The 22,363-nt window shown below is 57.7% G+C and overlaps 2 protein-coding genes across 2 annotated transcripts; both read right to left on the bottom strand.

Annotated features, from left to right (window-relative positions):
• Positions 1-1,536: 1,536 nt before the first annotated feature.
• On the bottom strand, positions 1,537-5,402 carry KRT35 (keratin 35). The gene is made up of 7 exons (XM_037033204.1): positions 4,932-5,402; positions 4,029-4,111; positions 3,683-3,839; positions 3,413-3,574; positions 2,999-3,124; positions 2,293-2,513; positions 1,537-2,018 (listed from the first exon to the last, which is right to left on the bottom strand). Exons 1-7 carry the CDS (start codon positions 5,400-5,402, stop codon positions 1,871-1,873), a joined length of 1,368 nt encoding a protein of 455 aa, XP_036889099.1. The 3' UTR covers positions 1,537-1,870.
• Positions 5,403-11,333: 5,931 nt separating this feature from the next.
• KRT36 (keratin 36) lies at positions 11,334-15,215 on the bottom strand. The gene is made up of 7 exons (XM_037033197.1): positions 14,286-15,215; positions 13,641-13,723; positions 13,223-13,379; positions 12,534-12,695; positions 12,304-12,429; positions 11,906-12,126; positions 11,334-11,537 (listed from the first exon to the last, which is right to left on the bottom strand). The coding sequence occupies exons 1-7, from the start codon at positions 14,733-14,735 to the stop codon at positions 11,360-11,362; spliced, it is 1,377 nt and encodes a 458-aa protein (XP_036889092.1). The 5' UTR covers positions 14,736-15,215; the 3' UTR covers positions 11,334-11,359.
• Positions 15,216-22,363: the final 7,148 nt, after the last annotated feature.

Below are 22,363 nucleotides of genomic sequence, written 5' to 3'. Positions count from 1 at the left end.
TCCTCATATATTGACCGGTTTTCAAATACTCAGCATGAGCTTGGCGTAGCGGGAGGGACCTGACAACACAGTCGACGCCATGTTCTCGTCTACTGATGACGAAACTGAGACCTGCCCCTGCCAGAGGTCTCCCAGGCAGTGGGTGGAGCCCAGCAGTGAGCTCAGGCCAGTCTGACCCATGTCGGGAGCCCACATTCATCATTCTAACACCACGACCCCCTTCGGCTGGCCTCCCACCACCGAGTTAGGGAGGAAAAGAGGCAGAGCGTGGGCCCCTCCCTGTCCATCCCCAGGCCTCCCTCTGACAAGGGTTAGTCCTGTCCCAGGCACCTAACACGCTGACTGGCCCGAAGGTGCTCAGTGGGGGGTATGTTGAATGAACTGCATGATCCTGAGACCACCACCCTCTTTGGGTGGCTGGGCCTCCGCTGAACTAGCCAAGGTGTTCCAAGAAGCCCGAACTGGAGGTGACGCTAAGCAACAGGAATGAGAGGACTGGAAGAAGCCGAAGCCCCGGGCCTCCTTTCTGTTCAGGGGGTTGGAAAGGGGAGGATTCTAAAGCTGAATCGGGGTGAACTACACTGGGCGCCCCTAAGAGGTGGGGTCCTAGGGTTACCCAGCACCTTCCCCAATCTGTTTTCCACCCTGGATATTGTAACAACTCTCAACACCAAGCCCCTTAGCATGTGTTCTTGGCATCTTAGAAAGAGCCCACGGCCATCTGGGGACAACCGGCCTTCCTTTCCATCTCGGGAAGTCTTGCCATCATCCTGCATTTCCCATCGGGACTGAGGGGACTTGATGTTTGCCACTGTCTGTTTGGGGTGGGGGGGTAGGGTGAAGGGAACATTCTAGACACAATTGAGACCCTTTGGGTCAAGATGCGGGGGAGCACCCACTTTTGTGCTGAGATGCCTTGGCACCCAAAAGCACCTGTGCCTTATCAGGTGTCAAGGACACACAAGCACCCGATGAGCCTCCTAAGGACAAGTGTCTCTGGGTTGTGAGTGGAAGTCACGACGGCCGGCTCACTCTCGTATCTCCTGCCTCTGTTGGAGTGCAGGTTTTCGGGGGGCGGGGGTTGCTGGACAGGGAGGCTGAGTGAAGAGGGCTGCAGTAGAGAGTGGGGGTGGTGTGAACACCCCTAAAAGCACACTGGTGCGGGACTTCACATGGCTGCTCTTTGAGAACCACAGACATGAGCTAATAAAGTGACCCCAAGGTGCTTCCCATTGTACTGGTCCCAGGTTTATCCATCCTCCGGGACCCCAAGATGACCATGTATACTGAATGATAGGAGGGGCTTGGTAACATCTGTCACCACATGGGACTCTTGGAGAAAGGTCTTCATCAGGAAAGCTTAGCAAAAGCCCCACCACAGACCTCTACCCACCCCAGGAAGGAGCGTAGGGACCCTATCGTCCCCAGCATCGTTCATGGTCAAACATCCCCTATTCATCTGCCCAGGAGTCACCCATCTCGCCCAGCAGAGACACACACTGACAATCCTGAACGGTGCTACTTAGGCATCGCAAGCCAGAGCAAACGCGCTTTATTGTTCCGAAGCCCTCCATTGCATTTCAGAACCCACTAAAACAGCACCCAGAAGAAAATCTTGACCCAAGAGGCAGCCTGAGAACAGAGGCACCCCAGCCCCCTTTGAAAGGACGAGGAGCCGCAGCCTTCAGGCACGGCCAGCCTTCATGAGAGGCTCTGAGCAACTTTATGGCATGTGTTTGCAGTGAGGCCACTTGGGGCCAGGCCCTGGGCTCTGCACAAAGAGAAGGGATTGGGCCTTAGGGTTAGGGTTCAGTAGTGGCCAAGTCCAAACCCTGGAGACAATGGCCTTAACTTTCTGGGCCAGTCACTCTTAGAACCGGCCTCCTGGGCAGGGCACACAAAGGGGGCGGGGGCTGCAGGTGGCGCGGGCTGCACCAGGGCCACAGGAGGCTGCAGGAAGACAGGGGAGGCATGACTTGGAGGGCGAGGGCTCAGGAGCACATGGGTTACAGGGGAGCCTAAGAGAAAGAAAAAGATCAGATCAGTCCCTGTTTTTAATAACTCAGATCACCTTAAAAATCACTTAGTCCTGCCCCTCTCATTTCACCAAAAGGAAACCAAGAGGCCCAGGGAGACTGAGGACTTGCCAGGGTCATGTGCTGAATTTGTAATAAGACCAGAACTAAAACCCAAGGCTCCTGACTCCGGACGCTGGCTCTTCCCAGGCCCTATGCTGCCTCCCAGAACTTTGTATATTGAACCCAGGAGATAAGAGAGTGCAGTGGTACTCACTTGCAGTCCTCGCTCTCCAGCAGGCCCCGGTACGTGGCGATCTCACCCTCCAGCCTCGCCCGGACGTCCAGCAGCACCTGGTACTCCTGGTTCTGCCGCTCCAGGTCGGCCCGGATCTCCGCCAGCTGGGCCTCCACGTTGGTGATCATACACTGCATCTGGGTCAGCTGGGAGCTATAACGGGCCTCAGTCTCCGCCAGGGTGGATTCCAAAGCATCTCTCTGTAAAAGCAAGGATTGCATAGAGAAGGAGGAGTTTGGAGATGGGAGGAGGAGCAAGGAAGGTGCACCTAATCCATCTGAGGCTCAGTGCAGGCTCAGAATCCAAGAACAGAAGCTCAGAGAATCACTTTCATCCAGAGTGAACCACAGTCAGACTTCTCGCTTGAGATGCACCAATTAGCCCCTATAGCCATCTTGGTCTAGAGGGTGTAAATCTATGAATAATATCTCTGAATAACTCAGAAAGAATCTGCTTCCACAAATACGGGAGCAGCTGCCTGGACCTGTCGGTAGCTACAGGCCTCCTTTCTTTCACCACTGGGACATTTGTGAATGGGGGCTGGGCCCCCATTCCGTCTTCTCTGCATAGAAAATCTCAGGTATTCAAGAACTGAAACCACTAGAGCCTGCTTTCTGTGGTCAGAACGCGGAAGTTGGGGGTTTCACGTGCAGCTGGCTTGGTCGCCAGCAGCCTCGGGACTCACCATGCTCTGCTGGGCCTGCAGCTCGATCTCCAGGCCGTTGACCGTGCGTCTCAGCTCGATGATCTCTGCCTGGCAGGTCTGCAGCTGCTCTGAGCTGGACACCACCTGCTGGTTCAGCTCCTCGGTCTGAAACGGACACACCCAGGACCTGGTCAGGATGACTGAGGACACAGCTTCGGAGGTCTAACAGGGGCCACTTGGGGTCATGAGTCAAGAAGGACGTTGCAGATCACCCAGGCCAAGCCATTCATTTTACACTTGAGGACTTTGTTGCTTAGGGGACAGCAACCAGCCCAAGATGCCTGGTGAGGTCGAAATGGAGCTCAAATGCAGGTTTCTCGATCCAGAGCTGCAAGCTGATTCTGAGAGGCCCGTGGGGGGTCCCTGTTGCACGGGCTGTTCCCAGGTGCCCACCTGGGTGTTAAACCAGTCGGCAGCGTCCCGGCGATTATTCTCCACCAGGGTCTCGTACTGGCACCTCATCTCATCCAGGACACGATTGAGGTCGACAGGTGGAGCGGCGTCCACCTCGACGTTGAGGCGGTCACCAAGCTGGCAGCGCAGAGAGTTCACTTCCTGTGGCCCAGACCAGAGTCAGTGCTCACTTTCCCAGCTGGCTGCCTCACTCTCCCTCCTCCCCGACACCTACCTGCTCCCTGTGCTCACCTCCCGCCCCACACTCACCTCCTCGTGGCTCTTCTTGAGGCAGAGCAGCTCCTCCTTCAGGGACTCCACCTGGGCCTCCAGGTCGGCCTTGCACAGGGTCAAATCGTCCAGGATCCTGCGCAGGCTGTTCATGTCCGACTCCACCAGCTGCCTCATGGACACCTCCATCTCATACCTGGCAGGCACATACAGGGCACTTAAAGCCACATTCCCTTTTTGTATCTAAGTCAGATCCCACCCCAGACTGACCTGGTGCTGTGTGTCCACCTTAATGCCTCAGGGGCATAACGAAGCAGAAACCCTGACTCTAGACACGGACAATGTCCAGCTCTGCCAGACCCCAACAGGTGAGCGGGACACTCACTTGGTCCTGAAATCATCTGCGGCCAGCTTGGCATTGTCGATCTGGACCACCAACCTGGCGTTCTCTGCCTTGGTGCACAGAGTCTGGAGGAGGGAAAGTGACTTCAGAGAAAGAAAGGACATTCTGAGGGTGGGGTGCCCCCGAGCTGGATGTGCGTCCTTTGGATACAGGGCAGTGTCCATCCCTGGGCTCTCAGCAGCTGAGCCTCCATGAGGACTTCTGGAGGACTCCATGCTGCTAAGGTCCCTTCCAACACATCTGTGTCCTGAACCTGAAATAGAGAGAGGGAGGGGCAGAGGTGCTGCAGGAAAAACCCAGTGTGGTGGCTTCCTCTTGTCTTCCTTTTGCCCAGGCCACCGGGCTCTCTGGGCAGGTTACTATCAAGGGCATGCTCTGTGGTTCCTTGGTCATAGATGGCCTTTCTCAGCAGGCAGCTGAGACTTTTAGGGGGTGGGGGCTGGGCAAGAAGGAAACTTCTGACAGGCTTTTCCTTTCCCGGACTAGGTCCTGACCTGCACCAAACTCATCATATTCGATCCCCTTACCTGGAAGGAGGAGGAGAGAGTGGGCAGAGAAGAGTTGGGCTATGGTACCCAAGGTGACACAATCAATTAGTTCATAGAGCCTGTGTTTATGTTCTGGCTCCACGCACTGCCAGCTGGACCACTTTAAACAAGTCACTGAACCAGCCCGCGCCTCAGTGTTCTCATCCGTTAAATGGGCTGGCGGTGCCCCCCCCCATAAGATTACTGGGAGGAGCAAACAAGGCCACAGTGTGAACATACCCTGTGACCCCTGCAGGGCCCCCTGGAAGCAGGGCCACCGCCACAGGTGTCCTGGCTTCCAGCCCAGTGCAGGTGGCACCAGCCCCCCAAGCAGCCAAGCCCACTTGAATCCCCTCACCTTCTTCTGCAGCTCCTCGATGGTCCGGAAGTAGGACTGGTAGTCTGGGCACAGGTAGGGCTCCTGCTGCTCACACCATTCACGGATGCGGCTCTCCAGGCTGGCGTTCTCCTGCTCCAGCTGCCGCACCTTCTCCAGGTAGCTGGCCAGGCGGTCGTTCAGGAACTGCATGGTCTCCTTCTCGCTGCCGGTGAGGATGCCCTCCCCAAACCAGCCCCCGCTTACACTGTAGCTGGTGGCGAAGCCTCCAGGCGGGAGACCGAGAGCAGGGAGGCAGCTGGCGGCCCTGCAGCTGCTCCTGCCCAGCCCCGCGGAGCACGTGGAGAAGCTCCGGGGCCCCCGGGAGAGGCTGGGGAGCTTGCAAGAGCTGCTGGAGTACATGGTGGACACACGTGCGGAGCCCCCGTAGCCCCCTCCCGGGCCCTTGAGAGACCCTGAGGAAAAGCTGGCCTTGAGGCATTTGGAAGCCATGACCTCAGCAGCCAGGACGCAAATGACAGACCTTCAAGGCTGGCTACCCCCCGATGCAGAGGCACAGCTCCTCACCGGGTTTATATCTCTGCCCCAGTGGGCGTCGGCCTTTGCCAGACAAAGTGTTTTCTCCTCGTAAAGTTAATACCACTTTCTATAATACCTCCTCGTTAACCTGTTATTTAGCTTCCCGTGAACACTTCCTGGCCTTGTAAAGAAGGAGCCCCGTTGGACTGGCAGCTATGTGGAGACTCGTCTCCACCGCCCCGTGTTGCTGGGAAGACCGAGTCTCTGTCGGGCCTTCAAAGGGGCCTGTGATCAGGGCCCAGCCCTCGGCCTCGTGAAGAGGTGTGGGCATCCCGCCACAGCCTTGACTTTCTCCAGCATTGTCTTCTTTTATGGGTCCGAGGGAGTAGAGGAGGCCTCCGGGTCAGAAGAGCAAGCCTGGTTGTTGCATCTCAAGCCCAAGGAGGCACAGAGGCTCAGGAGAACAGGCCGTGGCACCCAGCTACTACGGTTTCCCCAGGATTGTTCTGGGTTCAGGGCCGAAAGCTTCGTGTCCCTGGAAAGCCCTCAGGCCTGGGGGGAAATGGTTCGTCTGGTCGCCCTGGACACAGCACAGCCTCAGTGGCCACATCCCGCTGCCTCCCTCATCAGGAGGTCCCTTCTGCTCATGTGGCCTCAGCTTCAGCCAAAGTGACGCGAGCTCGGCTCCCTGGGGACCGGCCCGAGGACGCGTCCACAGATAGGAAGGTGTGTCTTCCCAGGCCCGGCTGAGAGATGGAGACACTTTCCTTCTGGCTGTCGGGGTCCGGTGGAGGGGAGGGGTGTGTTCCTGACTCCCAGAGAGCCTGGCCTTCAGAGTTTTAGCTCTGCTACAGGGGTTGTCAGGACTAGTGCTCAGAAAGCTTGACAAGGGTGGGTTAGGGTCCCAGAAAATCCCACCTGCCAAGCTAGTGGGACCTGGAAGAGGAGCTGAGAGCTGAGCCAGAGGGCAGGTGTGGCCAGGGAGGGGGTCTCACCAGGTAGGCCAACGGGATCTGCCTTCTGTTCGGCCCTGCAGGCTGGGGTCCCGCTCACTCTTCCAGGGACGTGTATTGTTACCTTTTCCATCAGGAGGACTGAGCTGCGCAGCAGCAGCCCCCCAGGCGGGCGATCGGCACTTCCCCGTGATGGTCTCGCTTAATCCTCAGGTTGCCCTGGGATCCCGGGCTTGTTTTCCCCATCTCAAAGCCGAGGCGACCGAGACCACCACCCAGGGACAGGCAGAACCAGGATGCCAGCCCGAGTCTAGTTTGGCCCTGTCCACTGCACCACCAGCCTCCACCACTGCTGCCGACTCTCGTCCTGGGCTGCAGAGGTGGTCGGGCTCTGTGGAGAAAGGAAAGGACAGGACCGAGTGGGCTCCACGAGGGGGTGGCCAGCAGCCCCCAGTGTCCCGGGGGAGGGAGTACAGCATCGTGGTTACCTGCAACCTCTGTGGGTTTGAATCCCAGCCCCACCACGTACAGGCTGTGTGACTAAACGTCTCTCTCTCCTTCTCTTTCTCCTCCTCTTCCTCCTCTCCTTCCTCCTGTTCCTCCTCCATAACTGAGAAGAGGAGAACAGTACCTGCTTCCTAGGGCTGCTCTGAGGGCTGCGTGAGCATGAAGCCTCTAGAATGGCACCTGCCCGTGGTACAAGCTCAGTAAGGACAGCTGCCATGACTGCTCGTCCCCACACGGGTGGAGTCTTGTAGTAGTCACACTGGTGATATGAAACAGCTGTTGCTAGGAGTGCAGAGAGTCTCTGAGCCCATAGGCTGCCACCCCACAGGCCAGGTGCGTGTTGGGGGCCCTCAGATACAGAGCTTCCGTGAGTCACCATGCCCTTCCCATGCCTGGGGGCCTGGTGTGACCAGCATCCCTGGCCCCCATTGGCTACCTCAGCCTTTCCTCCCTGGAAACCCATGCCTGGTGCAAGGACACAGCTGAGAACCTGGCAGCACCTCCTTGAGTGTTTGTGCTTCCCACCCAGGCGAGCACAGGGCTCCACCCAAGCCCCGTAGCCTCCTGCAGCCTCCCTAGAGCCCGGAGAACCTAGAGCAGTGGAGGCCAGGAAGCCACAGTCTGTTTATACAGCCCTGGGGCTCTTATGGGTTCCCAAGCAGGGCTCCACACCTGTGCGCCCTGGAAGGGATCCCTCTCCCCACACAGCCCTGGTAATAACAAGGCTAAGGGCACCAGCCATCACTGGTCCAGCACTTAGCACCTGCCAAGCTCCTCGCTGAGCTCTCTCCAGCCATTCTCTCATCCGCTCCTTACACCAGTCTCACGAGATGGGCATCATCTGTATCCCCGTGTAACAGAGGAATAAACAGGCCCGGGATGCTCCAGGAGCCTGCCCCCTGCTCGGCCCTGCTGTACCCTGCAAGCTCCAGACACTTGCGGCCGAGACGGGTGGCTGATCCGCTGACCCTCCAGTCACTGGTATCCTCGAATTGTCTTGTGTTTCAGCCCTGTCCTCCCAGGAAGACTGTGAGTTCCTGCGGGTGAGGACTGACCTGGTACTGCTTTTGAAACCTCTACAGAGCCCTGGCTGGTGTAGCTCAGGGGACTGAGCGCGGGCCTGCGAACCAAAGGATCACAGTTCGATTCCCAGTCAGGGCACATGCCTGGCTTGCAGGCCAGTTCCCAGCAGGGGACGCACGAAAGGCAACCACACATTGATATTTCTCTCCCTCTCTCCTTCCCTTCCCCTCTAAAGATAAATGAAAAAAGTCTTTAAAAATAAATAAATGAATATGAAACCTCTGTAGTGTCAAGCACAGTGCTGGGCTTCTGGGCTCCTGGATGTCTCGGAATGAATGAATGCATGGTTTTGCTCACCGTGAGTGGCGCTAAGGAAGCAAAGAAAGGATTTTGAGAGGAAGGGAGGGCAGAAAGGGAGGGAATGGCGAAAGAAGGCGAGAAAATGCGGGTAGAGAGCTGAGGGAGAAAGGCACTTCCAAAGCCAGTCATCGTCCTCACTCCTGTAGATGAGGAAAGCGAGACTTGGGGATAAGGGGAGACCAGGCGTCTCTGCGTGGGCAGGTGGCACCTGCTCCGACCATCGGCCCCTTTGGCAGAGAACAAAGCGTTCTCTCGGCCCAAAGCCATTCTGCCCAAAGGGAGGCGTACGTGGGAAAGGTGCGGCCGAAGGTTTCTGATAAGTTTTTTAGATGATTTCATAAGACATATAAGAAATGCTTTCAAAGCTATGAATTATCCTGTAAGTTGTGCTGGTCTATTTCCATCCTTTCTTAGTATTCTTTTTAATAGAACAAAATAATTACCTAGAATTCCTTATCAGCAAGAACTAACATTACTGGCAAGTATTCTCATAACTTTCCCGGTAAGACTTTGCGCTCTGCTCAGGTGGGGTCCGTGCTGTCCCCAGAACATCCCACTTGGCCGTGCTCTCAGACACCCTGTGCCCTCCTTCCTCCTGCTTCTGCCCGCCCATCAAGGTGCCCATCAATTCTAAACGTCCCCTAAGCCTTTCCTGATTGTCCCAGCCCTCAATGATCTCTGCCCCCCCCCCCCGGGGACCTGGCAGCCTGCCCTCACCCACACCTGCCAACCCTGGTGCTGTGTGGTCATGCATGGGGTGATCTGCAAACCTGGACCATCAGCCCCATGGGAACTGTGCCTCTTCTCTGCCATTTGGCCAAGCTGCTTCTCCTCGCCTGCTCCTCCCTAAGGGGCCTCTGCATTTGCCCTGGGTTTTCCACGCTTGGAACATCCACTCATTGAAGTCTGCCACTCACTGTGTCTGGTCCACACTGTTCACTTCTGGCGTGCACACTGGTTAGTGATTTAAACTGGAACTCCATTGAGGGTGTGTGTGAGGTTCAGAGTAGGAAGGGGGGGGTTCCTTAACCAACACAGGTGCTCTAAACAAGTTAATGGAAGGCTAGACAAAGCTCCATAGATACAGCGCCTGTGAGCGTGCATGAGATGAGGCTGCGAAGGCACTCTATAAACTGCAGAGTGAGCGCAGAAATAGACTGCGTGCATGGTGCGAGGAGGTGATGGTGTGATTATCTGTCGGGTCACAAGCCCGTGTGGTCCGTCTGCCTGCTCAGACACAGTACCCAGGCAGCTGGAGCTGCAGCCACAACAGAAGGCCCAGACCACTCCCCAGACCCTGGCTGCTCCCATGTACCAGCAAACCAAATGGGGGTGACGCACTCCGTGTGCCCAGCTGCCTGCCTTGCATCTCCTGAGCCTCAGGCATGAGCCAGGAACTTCAGACCGCAGGCCCCAGAGCAGGAGCAGGGCAGCAGGAGAGTGAGACCCAGGGGAAGGGCCCTCCTGCCGCCAAGCCAAGCAGGCCCTCTGAGGCCTGGGCCTTCAGGTTCAGCACCCACCTCCGAGGGTGCTGCTGGCCAACAGTGCAGGACCCACCCAGGCCCTGCTGGGTAACCAAGCACAGAACTCCAGCCCACAGGGTGGGGGTCCCACTTTCCACATGCCACCCAGGAGCTCTTCATTGAACACATGGTCAGGGCTCCTTCCTGGGTGCTGTGCACATGCTGAGCCCCCTTGAGCCCCATTTCCCAGGGGAGCCCGCCGACACCAGAGAGGGCACATGGCATGACGGGGCCCGCTGCCGAACACAGGGCCAGGCTCAGGGCAGGGTGCTCCCGTCTGCCCACGCGCACCTCCCCCTAAGGCCTGAGACGTGCTCGCTGCGCCTCCGGTTGAGCACCAAACTCCCAGTGACACCAGTCACGGCCACCTCTTTCCCACAGAGGTCTAGGGCTCCAGTAAGTTTCCAGAGGCAGAAAAAGAAGAGACGGACACAGACACAGAGCCAGACGCGGAGAGAGGGCTGAGACCCTGCATGCTGGGAAGAGCAGCAGAGTTAGTCTGCGTCGCTCAGCCACGGCCTGCCACTCTCTCCGCTGTGTGGCCCGCGGGAGTCGCTGCCCTCTCTGGGCCTGTGTTCTCAACTGAAGAGTGAGGCAGGAGGCCAAGAGGTGTGAGGGCCTCGGACTTCTCACAGGCCACACTCCTGTGACCAGAGGGGTGCAGGGCCTGGCAGGTTTAGGCTCAATGCCCAGGTGGGCACGGCTTCACCTGCAGAATCCGGGGCACTCTGAACTCTGCCCCATTGTGAGGTTCCGTGTCTGCCCCCACCCTCCACTTCACTGTCCCCATCACCTCTCACTTCAGCTTTGTACCCAGTGTTTGGGACATGGATCCACCCCCCACCTCCATCCCCCAGGTCACCCCGACGCCCCTCCCTGGGGTGGTTGGCCCAGGCTGGCAGCCTGGGGTTTGCCTCTCTCTGGCTGGTCCTGGAACCCCCTCTTCGGGACTGTCCCAGTGTCAGGTGTGAGGGCGGGTGAGCAGGGTAAAGAGAGCCAGACAAGGGAGAAGCTAAAGGGAAGGGAGACAGATCCAGGCAGGGCTACTGAGGGGGACTGGCCTGGGAGCCCGTGCCTCTTCTGGGGTCAGCCCAGGTGGGTGCCCACAGGCACGGCCAACAAGCCTGTGGGTTATGACCGGCACCCACTGGGGTTGGTCAGTGTCTGATCGGGGGGAGCAGGGCCTGAGGTGTCCCTGTTACTAACTATGTTTAATCACCCTGTCACTTCCCATCACCCAGAGCCCGAGAAGGCAGAGCTGACACCAAAACCCACGACTTCAGTGCAGCCCCTGATCAAACGCCCCCACTCACTAACCACGTGAGAATAGACAGACTCGCGTTTGCTGTGCCAGAGAAACATTTTATTGGGTGAATTTCCAGGGAAAACTACTTGGCATGCATAAAAGCAGTGAAGCTCAGAAATACAATATAAGGAGTATTTCGGTGGAAAATGTGCTCAGCGGGGAGCCCCTCTAGGGAAGCAGGGTCGTTTGGAGCTGAGAGCCACAGGGGCGTCCTCCGTCCTGCGGGCCCAGGCGCGCCCTGGCAGGCTGGGCCGCCCGCTACAGCTGGCAGGACTTCATGTGCTCCCTGGAGGACATGCCTTTCCCGTCTCTGATCTCGTCCTTGATGGTGCGAATCTGGGTGCTGACCTGGGGAGCCGGGGCGCAGGACACACTGGAGACGTAAGGAACCCTAACGGCAGGCTTGCATTCCGTGGCACAGGGGTGGGCAGGAAGCCTGAGGAAATGAGATCATTTCGAGTTGTGTGTGTGGTCCCAGGGCATCTCACTGACCTCAAGTTAAACAGGTTGAAGGGACCAAATGTGAGACAGGTGGGGGATGATGACAAGGGCCTCAGACTGTGCCTGTGACATCCCCAAGGGCTGCAGGGATGAGGACTAGAAACTCCCAGCTAAACGATGCTTGGACTGGCCTGTCCTGCTGTGAACGACTGAAGTCCAGGGCTGGGAGGAATCTCTCTTGAGAGGCTTCGGAGCAGCCCCCCTCCATCTGTGTAACAGCCACGTAGGGGCTGATGCCACCAGCACAGCACTGACTGATGAGCCCTTTCCCCAGCCTGGCTCCCCAGGGCCACAGCCACTCACTTGCAGTCTTCTCCCTCCAACAGGCAGCGGTAGGTGGTGATCTCCGATTCCAGCCGGGCCTTGACATCCAGGAGGACCTGGTACTCTTGGTTCTGCCGCTCCAGATCACAGCGGATCTCGGCCAGCTGGGCCTCCACGTTGCTGATCAGGCACTGCATCTGGGCCAGCTGGGAGCCGTAGCGGGCCTCGGTCTCCGCCAGGGTGGACTCCAGGGAGTTCCGCTGCAGGAGGGAAGAGGGTGTTGCCAGTGGGCGGGCACCCCGCCCAGACACCCACAGCCCTGAGATGCCGCACATCCCTGTGACCGCACCCCATGGGGATCCAGGTGCTGAGGCTGGAGGGTCAGGGAGCCTGCCTGCCACAAATGGTGGCCGACCCCGCCAGCAGGGGCCACTCACCATGCTATGCTGGGCCTGCAGCTCGATCTCCAGGGCGTTGACGTTACGTCTCAGCTCGATGATCTCTGTCTGGCAGGTCTGCAGCTGCTCAGAGCTGGATACCACCTGCTGGTTCAGCTCCTGGGTCTGAGAAACAGGAGAGTACCCAGAGCACGGTCAGACCAAGTGAAGCGACGGTCAAGGGTAACCCCACCACAGGAGCTGGCCTTGCGGGGCTGCCCCCAGCCCACCTGGGTGTTGAACCAGGCCTCCACGTCTCTGCGGTTATTCTCCACCAGGGCCTCGTACTGGCACCTCATCTCATCCAGGATCTTGTTGAGATCCACTGGGGGGGCAGCATCCACCTCCACGTTCAGCCGGTCCCCGAGCTGGCACCGGAGTGTGCTGACTTCCTGAGGACAGCAGCCAAGAAGGCATAAGATGCAAAAAGGGTGCTGGATGGGGTTTCGGGTGAGCTGCACTCAAACCTCCCTCCCTCGGTTGCAAGCTGTGTGACATTAAACAGGATACCGAACCTCTCTGAGCCTCAGTCTCCTCATGGACTTGTGCTTCCCTCCTCAGGGGGGTTGGGAGGATGCAAGTACCAGGTAAACGGAATTATTAGCAGGCACTACAGCTCAAATGGAGAGTTGGTGTTGTGGGCAGGAGTGTGGGATCTGTGTGACCTTAGGCAAGTGATTTAACCTCTCTGTGCCTCAGTTTTCTTGTCTGTAGAATGAAGCTTATCATTAATTAGTACACCCCTCCTGGGATTATTGTGAGGATGAAATGAAAGGCAAAGTGCTTCACATAGTTCCTGGCACCAGTAAGCTATAAACAAATGTCAGCTGGAGTCACTGTGGAGGTGGCTGTCCCACTGTTTTGCCCAGGACTCCCTGCTGGACGGGAAACATTGGGGGTTGCGTGGCACCAGCCTCACCTCCTCGTGGTTCTTCTTGAGGCAGAGCAGCTCCTCCTTCAGGGACTCCACCTGGGCCTCCAGGTCGGCCTTGCACAGGGTCAGCTCGTCCAGCATCCTGCGCAGGCCGTTGGTGTCAGCCTCCACCAGCTGCCGCAGGCCCAGCTCCGTCTCGTACCTGCACACACAGAATCCTGCCGAGTCTGCGACAAAGGGGCCGCGCACAGGGAGCGCCCCCTGCCCTGCCATCCAGCTGCAGGGGCTGATTTGGGGTCAGCAGCACAGAGGTCCTTTCCCTTGACCCAGAAGGGAATCCAGAGCCAAAGCTGCATTTCCACTTGCAGCTTCCTCTGGCCTCACAGCCACCTCACCAGCTCCCAAGGGCGGGAGATGAAAACAAGGGAACCACACAGAAACCTCCCCAACCAGGTCCACTTACTTGGTCCGAAAGTCGTCGGTAGCCAGCTTGGCGTTGTCAATTTGCAGGACCAGCCTGGCATTCTCCGCCTTGGTCAGCAGGATCTGGGAAGCAAGGGGTACCCCATGAGCTGGAGAAGACCCAGCAGCATAGGGGTGGCTGGGATGGGGTAGCCCAGCTCACAGAGGCCACACCTCTGAGTGCCACCAGCACCTTCAGCATCTCTGGCCCAGAGCCCTGAGCCCTGAGCCCTGAGCCCAGGTTCTGCGTCCAGCCCCATCGGGCTGTGTGATCTTGGGCAAGTTGCTGAACCTATCTAAAATTCAACTCCCTCCTCTGTTAAATGGGTCCAGGAATGCCCATCTCTCTGAGACGAGGAGTAAACGACCCAAGGAGAGGAGCGTGTCAGGCACAGTGCTTGTGTCCAGTAGCGGCTCAATGCATGTTACTGACCTTCGTGTAGCTGAGACAGAGAGGGGAGGAGAGAAAGGGCTGGCCACAGGTCACCAGCCCAGAGAGGTCTGGGGCCCCCAGGACATCAAGACCCCAAAGAGGAAGATATGAGAATCCCCTCAGAGCTATAGTTTCATCTGTAGTCCCTTGAAGTGAGACAGACCCCTTCCGGGGCTGGGCTGCCTGGCTAGACAGGGGCCAGGCCCCCGTTACCTTCTGCTGCAGCTCCTCGATGGTCTTGAAGTAGGACTGGTAGTCTGGGCAGATGTACGGGATCTGGGACTCGTACCACTCCCGGATGCGGCACTCCAGCTCCACGTTCTCCCGCTCCAGCTGCCGCACCTTCTCCAGGTAGTTGGCCAGGCGGTCATTCAGGAACTGCATGGTCTCCTTCTCGCTGCCGTTGAAGGAGCCCTCGCAGAACCAGGCCCCACTCCCAGCAAAGCCAGAGGAGGGACACCCAGAGGACAGGTAGGAGCAGCTCCCGGGGCTGGAGAAGCCCATCCTGCCCGAGGAGGCAGACCCCGCAGCACCGGTGAGACTGGGGGCCCGGCAGGAGCCCACGGAGTAGGCAGCGGACACCCGAGAAGTGCCAGCCGCCGAGCCACAGAGGCCCTTGGCAGACCCCGAAGAGAAGATGGGGGAACAGATCTGGGTAGCCATGACGCCAGCAAGGAAGGTCGCAGCTGAGCCAGGAGCTGGGGCACTGTGTTCTGCAGGCCTTTCTGGGGTGCTTATATACACACTTCGTGGGGTGTTGTCCTGTTACTCTTGGGAAAGCCTATTCCTAGCTCGGAAAGCTAATCTCATTAGAACACGATTCCTGCTACCCATCCAGGATTCCCCGCCTTGTAAAGAAAAAGAAAAAAAAATGTTCAATTTGGTTTGCTAAGTCAGGACTCTCCACTGTTGCCTCTTTGTAACAGAATATGAATTTTATTGCCTCTTCAAAGACTTTGCACCAGATCCTATAAATTGGGAGTGGCCTCACAAATGACACTGGGTCCCTGCCCTGTTGGCGTGTCTTTCCTCAAGGAGCCCGATCTGTCCATTTGTCACTGTCATCCACAATCCCCACCCTCACAGCCGCTGCCCTGGGTCCAGGCCACAGGGACACTGAAAAAGGAGCAGAGTAAACCGACGTCCCTGGAGCATCTGTTGTGTGTAGTTACTTCACTTACACCTCACAACAGTCCCAGGAAGTGGCCAGTATTGTCTCCGTCTTACCAGTGTGGAAACTGAGGCTCAGAATAGTTAGAAAATAAATACATCAAGTCTTGCTTCAGGTAAACAGGCAGTGAGCAAAGAGCCTGGCACTGTACCTGGGGGTCTCAGGCCCCAAATCCCACATTCTCGTCCCCCACACGACCAAGGTCAAGCGCCACCACTCAGAATTTAGGGACGGGAGACCGAAGTTCAAAGTCTGGCTCTGCTGATGACCTGCTGACCATGTCCCCGCCTGTCTGGACTCCTCTGTGTCTGCGTTGTGACCGTAGAGATCGCCAACCTGTCCCGCCTACTACACACTGATCAAAAGTCAGGAGTAAAAGTGTTTTGAAAAGTGTTTTGCTATAGAGATGTTGGTTAGTCTAAGCAAACAGTCTCCATTGGTCATTTGTGGCTGTGGCCAGCAAAGAACCATGGGAGTGAGCCTGAAATCGGGCCTGCTTTGGAGAGCAGTCCTCTCTGTGGCCCCCAGTTCTCTAAACCCAGGAGGGTAGAATCAGGGCCCCAAGGCAGCCTGCTCTGCCCCTCCACCCCCAGTCCCTGAACTGCGTGTAGAGACGGCCGATGAAACCTCTCTGGATAGGAACCGAATAAGCAGAATAAACAAAGCACCGCCAGACAGGTGAGCAAGCCAGAGGAGAGCCTGAGAATTAAGGAGCCAAGGTAAGTACGGTCCTCTGCCTCCCCACGCGGGCTCTCCCAAGGAGTGGGCCACCCGTCCCTCCTTCCCACACAGACTTGCTTCGCAAGGCCGGAATTTATGGAAGCATTTATGTGCTTCTGGAGTTGTAATTTACCAACCTCTTAAAATGCTTTATAAGCTTCTCTCTGAAATTACTCAGGAGGCTTGGCTGTGGTGCACAGCCCCTCCCCCAGTGCAGTGGACGCCTGGACAGGATGCCCGAGAGCTGCCTGGTGAGGTCCTCCTGGGAGCCAGAGCCGGGCGGAGGGCCCTCGGAGGCCCAGCTGTCCCGGCCACAGCGCCTCTCAGCAGCCCCTCTGCCCTGCTCTGCTGGTGGGGCCTTGGGTAGGGCCGTCCCAGGGTGTCTCAGCCTTGGCCCTATTGACAAACAGGTCATGTAGTTTTCTCTTGGGGGGGCTTCTTGTGCATCGTAAACTGCTGGCAGCCCCACTGACTCTGCAATCAGGTGTCAGTAACAATCTCCTCCCCTAGTGGTGACAACCAATAATGTCATTAGGCATTGCCGAGTATCCCCTGGGGGGCAAACGACCCTCAGTGGAGACCCATTGGACTATTAGGACAGGGACCGGGGCTCTCATCAGGCCTCCCCTAAGCACCCCTTTGTTTTCTAGGACAACCAGTGCAGAGTCTCACAGTCACTGGGGGGCCTTCTCAGTGTTCAGTGTGCCTCGGTTTACCTCACTTGTGACACAGCTCACTCACCCTGCAGGCAGCCTCTACCACGTGCCCGGCACAGCTCTTCTCTGTTCAGAGTCTCTGGCTGAAATTGGTGTTCTCGTTTTTTTTAACCCTTCCACTGCAAAACCCGTATCTGAAGCTGATTCTAGGTTTCTCTCAGGGCGACTCACTAAGCAGACTCTAAGCTGCCTTGGCTGTCCCCCTCTCTCAGCCTCTGCTCAGTAGAGCCACCGTGGGCCAGCATCCATGCAGGCGTGCCCTGGGGCTGAGGAGAGGCACGCGCTCCTCCTGGGTCAGGTGACAAGCTAGCCAGAGTGGGTCTTTCAGTCACTCTCAGTCCCCTGCCTTTCTCAATGTTGTAGACTCCAAGGCCACTCGTTGGAGGCGAGTGTGGCAGCGGTCTCACCAGAAGAATTGCTCTGTTCTCTTCTACGCAGAAGTGTGGACCATCGTGGGATGAGGGAGGTCTGAGTGGAGAAGATGTTCTACCTGTTCCCTCGGAGAGAGCCGGGACTCGTCTCCCAGGACAGCAGCAGGTGACGGCCCGTCCCACCCATCATGGTGACCCAGCCCCAGAGAAAATCCACCTGTTCTGTGTTTAGCAAATCAGGGCTGCCCGTTCAACAGGTTTTATGTCAAAATAGGGTCCTATTCTGAGGCCATTTCTTCCAATATTAATCATAAGTACACTGGGCTAAGGGTCAGGGGACCTGGACTCCAGGCCAAGCTCTGCCCCAAAGTCCCCGTGTGACCCACCTCCACTCTGAGCCCCAGGCTCCCATCTGAACGCGAAGGGCCTGGACGTGGCATGCTTGTGGCCATCGCATCTTGGACACTACAGGATCCGGGGCCCAGCGCTTCCTGGGGAGAAAGCCAGAAGTCACCTGCATGTGTCTGCCTCGTTCACCATCTCCCACAGTCACCGGCCCTTTTCTGTCACTGACCCACAGAAGAAAGGGGAAATACATCCCTTTCCAGGACACGGTGGGGTTATATTTTCTGCGCAAACTGGCCGTGGCTTCCTCCTGGCTGACCTCCGCAGGCAGGGGCAGCAATGACCACCCCCCAAGGCTGCTCCCAGAAGACCCCATTCTGAGGCGCGGTGTCCTCAGGACCTGGAGCAGGCATCCCCCCATGCCCAGGTTAAAATAACATCTCTGGCTGCCTGAGCCAGGACTCGGCTTTGCAGAAGGGGCTCAGAACACGTCGAGCCGGGCGGCAGGGGCCCTGGGCCTGGACGCGGCAAGACCCAGGTTCAAGCTACTGTATCATCCAAGCCTCGGTTTTCCCAAGAGGGGAAAGGAGATCATTACACCTCATTTCCAGGAGTGTGGGAACCGTGTTGAAATGTGCTTGATGAACAGGAACTCAAGTCACAGGTTTCAGAGATCAACACTGCTCTTGGAGCCCACACAGCCTAAGCCCCAAACACTGTTTCCAGCACACAAACCACTCACCCCGGTTTTGTGCGGTGCTGACTCAGGGGCCTGGCCCGGCTGCACCAGGAAAGACAGCTGCCGAGAAAAGTGGTGGCCGGGGCTATGTCCAGGGCTGAAGGGACTGCCAGCCAGGACTCTGTCTGGCCTCTGGCCTTTACAAGCTTCCAAACGCCTCTCCCACCCCATTCAAGTACAGGTGCTGGTTTCAGGGCCACGGGGCTGACAGGTGCTCTCTGCCCACTCATCCCCAGCTTCAGGGAGGTGCTGACGCAGGAGCAGAAAACACCCTGGCTCTTCCCAAGCCCACCGTGGAAGGCCACCAAGTTCAAAGTCAACCACTGAGTTTGTGACTCCTTCTTTGATAAAAAAAAAAAATGTCTCCATCCTTAAATGAGCTTCCAACTGAAAGCCAAGCTCTCCACGGGCAAAGAGAGCTGAAAACTCAAACCTGAGTCTCCTTCCGCCCAGCTCTGAACAGGCCCTCCAATGCGGAAGGCACTGGGCACAGCCTGTCACGGCCAGCGCAAGGAGGACATGGGTTCTCTGAGCAGTGTGCCCCTTAACCTGCTTCTCTGGGCTGTGGTCAGAGAGTGCCAGCCACCACCACACCATACTGCCCCAAAGGCATCGGAGGAAGCAGACAGTGGACCACGAAGCAGCCAAGTCACCCACAACTGGGCACCAAGGGGACTAAGATCATTCAGGAAGTCCATGGCCGCCTATCTTAGTGCCCTGCTGGCGTAGACTTCCTCTTCCAGGTTGTCTCCTGCTGCCTGTCCCACCTTTGATGTCCCCTCAGAATTCCCCCACCCGTCACAGGCATCTAAGCAATGCTGATCCCATGTCTTAACCCCTTCAGACACCACCCAGCTAGTCACCCAGAAAGGGGGAGACCCACGCTGATCTCACTCCCTCACACGCACACCACTGCTCTTTCCTTGTAACAATTAGTTCAAGTGACGAAGCAACTGGGATTCCCAGTCCCACCCAGAAAGGCAGTTTCTCTCTATTCTGTGTCGAATAACCGCATCAGCAGCCGGTGCCTAAACAACTGCCCGCTGACGTCGGGTGCTAGGGCAGACACGCAGTAACAGGTACACCACGTGGAAGGAAACGTCGTGGGGGTGAAAACCCCCAATGAAGACATTTTAAGCTACCAGTTTCATCTGTCAGAGAGGTGGAGGAAGGCCTGGCTTACTCAGCTTCGGTGGAGGGAGACTTGGGAGTGCTCACAGGCCTGCTAAGGCCATGGGGGCCAGATTTAGCCGCCCTAAAATCCAGGCAGTGTTTGGGACACACTCCTGTGAAAAAATGATTCATTGTCTGTTTGCGATTCTGATTTAACTGGGCGTCTTGCCTTATACCTGGCCGTCCTCGCCTTGGCAAACGAGACACAGCTGTTCCTTCCTTCTTCGCCCCGCGGCCTGTCCCCGAGACTGGCTGGTCTCCGGGACAGGGACGTCTGGCTTCCCTTGGAACATCTCCCCTTTCTGCCCTTTATTCCCTGTTCTGAGTGGCTGCCATTTTTGCCCTCACAGGTCCAGCGAGTGGGACGCAGACAGTGCTGAGTTGTCCTGACTCTCGTCCTGGCCACCTCAGTGACATTCCACCTTGATGGCAACTGCCTCCGGGAGGGTGACTCAGATCTTCCTAGGCAAGATTCAGCAAGTCCCTTTCTGCTCCATTTCTTATGCCCCCGGCCTACCTCCTTGTGCCCCAAACCTCTGCCTACCTCCGGCTGTCACCAGACCTCACCAAGCTCAGGACGGTCTGGACACACAGCAGGTGACCAAGGAGGTCTGTCCCCAACCCCGTCTACAGAGCCCAGAGCCCCTGCTCAGAGGCCTCAGGGGAGCCGACGAGTTGGCCATGGCTCTGAATAGGGGTTCCTCCGCAGGCTTCGGGGTCTGCGGGGCACCCCGGGGACCCAGCTTCCCACGTGCTGCTCTGTGCATGGTCCTGAGTCCCCATGAGCCTTGACCTCACCCGGAGAAGGCCTCAGAACGCCCCTGTACCAGGCCAGAATTGCCCTGGCACTCTCATCTCCCCCACAATACAAAGGTATTTTCTCTCCCCCAGACTATGGTTTTGGCAATTGCCCGGGGCTTCAGGATTCTGCCCCAAACTGCTCTTGCCCCGGGGGAGGCCCAGAGAGCCACCCACCCCAGCCTTAAGCCATACCTCTGTGGTCTTCTCACACCAAGCTCTGCCTTCCTGACCGTGCACAGCTGTTCCTGAGCAGCTGTGCTGGCTGACAGCTCCCGTCTGGAAGAGCCCAGGGCCTCCTGCTCAGTGCACTCAGGGCCTGGCTCCCCCCACCCAGCTTTTATGGAGAATTCCAGGGCTGCCACTGCTGTCCCTGGTGTGCTTAGAGAACATGTGGTTTGTGGGAGATGCACAGCCAGGCCCACAGGCAGAAAGAAGCTGGTCCCTCTGTCTCCCGCATCCCCTTGGTTCAGGTACCACTTAACTGAACCACAAAGCGAAGTTCCCCGTTTGATCGGGTTCTGTGATCCGCATTTACAGGGGCCGGGGCCCAGCAGCTCTCTCAGCGTGTCTGCACCCCGGGCTGTGGGCTCCAGGTTGTCATTACCCACACTTTACACTGGGGCCTCCACTTTCAACCTGCCCTGAGATCTCGGGATGAAAGAAGCCACAGAGTCATTATGGCTGTCTATAAAAACGGGCCAGACGGGTGAATTCTAGTTCTTGGTTAACTCCCCCACACCTCCACCCCCGATAGCAGCCCCCACCCCCACCCCCCACCCCCGATGCCTCCCAACTCTGCAGCACCCCATGGAGCCACTCAAAGCGAAGCAGTCCACACACCCTGCCCCCCACTCCAGCCACCAAAAGCCTCAGAAACATCATCCAACAGGGAGCAGGCCCTCAGTAGCCCCCGAGAGGTACCGACCAAGGCAGGGAGGGACAAAGGCCCAGCAGCGGACACAGGGAGCAGTGCCATTGACCACAGCCTTCCTGTGGAAGCTCTCTCCTCTCTTCCCCAGGCATCCCTTGGGCACGCAGGGGGCAGCAGGCAGGAGGTAGCGAGATCCCCCTTGCCAGCACAACCTGGACACAATGGTCTCTTACTCTAGGTCTTCGGTGGACCCTGAGGCTGTCACCCAAAACAGAGAGACAGCAGGCACCCAAGAGGGTCTCGAGACTGCAGCTCTGTCCTCAGCCACGCTCTGCTCGCCTCCAGTGCCCAGCTGCCCAATACAAGGCCATGCTGGGGTAGGCCAGGCTAGGACCAGGCGTACAGCCCTGTCCCTTCACTCTGTGTCCCAGAAGGTGGCCCTCCAGGAACTCACCTGCTTTCTGGAGTGAGCCCGCCCCCTGCAGGACCCAGCCAGGACACGCAACCCCGTGGGATCACAGAGGTGCACTGGGTCGGCCATCTGGGCGGAGCCTGGGGAGAGGGAGGCGCCCTTTGCTCTAGGGGAGAAACAGGGTGACAGAGCAGCCAGGACTCACTCGCCAATTAGCCACCTGTGTGCAGCACCTGCCATGCGGAGGTGCCTCATTCTAGAGCTCTGAGGCCTGGGGACACCAGGAGAATGTTCTGTGGTTGATATCTTTGTCCCCTAAACCCTGGGGCTTAGGAAAGAGCGTTTGTCCCCCACCCCACCCATGTTCCCAGAGCTGAATGCTTGACTCTGATGAAGGCCAGCTGCCATCTTGGAAAGCACGCTGGGACACGGTCCCCTCCCGCTGGGCGGCTCACTGAGCCAGCCTGAGCCTCAGCCTTCAGGTGTGTGCAGCGGGTACAGCGGTGCCAACTCGTGCATTATCACAAAGGTACAAGAAATAAAGCATAAGAGGAGCCCTGTGCAGCGTGAATGCAGGCACAGTGTCACCTTCCCCTTTGTCACTGTCTCCTCTGGTTCAGAATCTCCTCCAGTGGCGTACAGCACCTGTGTTTTTATTCATAAACAGTCATGGACAAGAGGAGAAAGAGAAGAGCACCCACACCACCAGAGTCCAGGAGGCCAGTCACCGTGTGAGGAGGGAGCTGAGCGAGAGGAGGCCGTGAGCCTGAGCCGGGACTTCCAGAGGAGGCAAGGGGGCAGGGCCAGGCCTGCAGGGGGAGCCGGAGGAAGGGCAGGTTGCTCATTGAGTCCTGTGGTTGTTGGCAGTGGCAGAGCCCTGGGGCAGGCCGAGGGGGCACTAAGGCCTGGGTGCCCATCGTCTCTGCAGGAAGCAGGGAGGCAGCAGGCTGGACGAAACTGGACCAGGTGTCT

Source organism: Sturnira hondurensis, unplaced genomic scaffold (genome assembly GCF_014824575.4).
Source record: "Sturnira hondurensis isolate 20B ecotype Veracruz unplaced genomic scaffold, ASM1482457v3 Scaffold0021632, whole genome shotgun sequence".
Lineage (NCBI taxonomy): Eukaryota > Metazoa > Chordata > Mammalia > Chiroptera > Phyllostomidae > Sturnira > Sturnira hondurensis.
The sequence above is the reverse complement of the archived record's forward strand: the minus strand, read 5'-3'. Positions and strand labels throughout refer to the sequence as shown.

Coding starts and splice junctions, on each gene's coding strand:
- KRT35 (XM_037033204.1), bottom strand. CDS start 5,402: ATGGCTTCCAAATGCCTCAAGGCCAGCTTTTCCTCAGGGTCTCTCAAG. Junction 3,840..4,028: donor GCAGATGATTTCAGGACCAA/GTGAGTGTCCCG, acceptor TGTGCCTGCCAG/GTATGAGATGGAGGTGTCCA. Junction 3,125..3,412: donor CCGACTGGTTTAACACCCAG/GTGGGCACCTGG, acceptor TGTCCGTTTCAG/ACCGAGGAGCTGAACCAGCA.
- KRT36 (XM_037033197.1), bottom strand. CDS start 14,735: ATGGCTACCCAGATCTGTTCCCCCATCTTCTCTTCGGGGTCTGCCAAG. Junction 13,724..14,285: donor TCGAGGAGCTGCAGCAGAAG/GTAACGGGGGCC, acceptor CTTGCTTCCCAG/ATCCTGCTGACCAAGGCGGA. Junction 12,430..12,533: donor AGGCCTGGTTCAACACCCAG/GTGGGCTGGGGG, acceptor CCTGTTTCTCAG/ACCCAGGAGCTGAACCAGCA.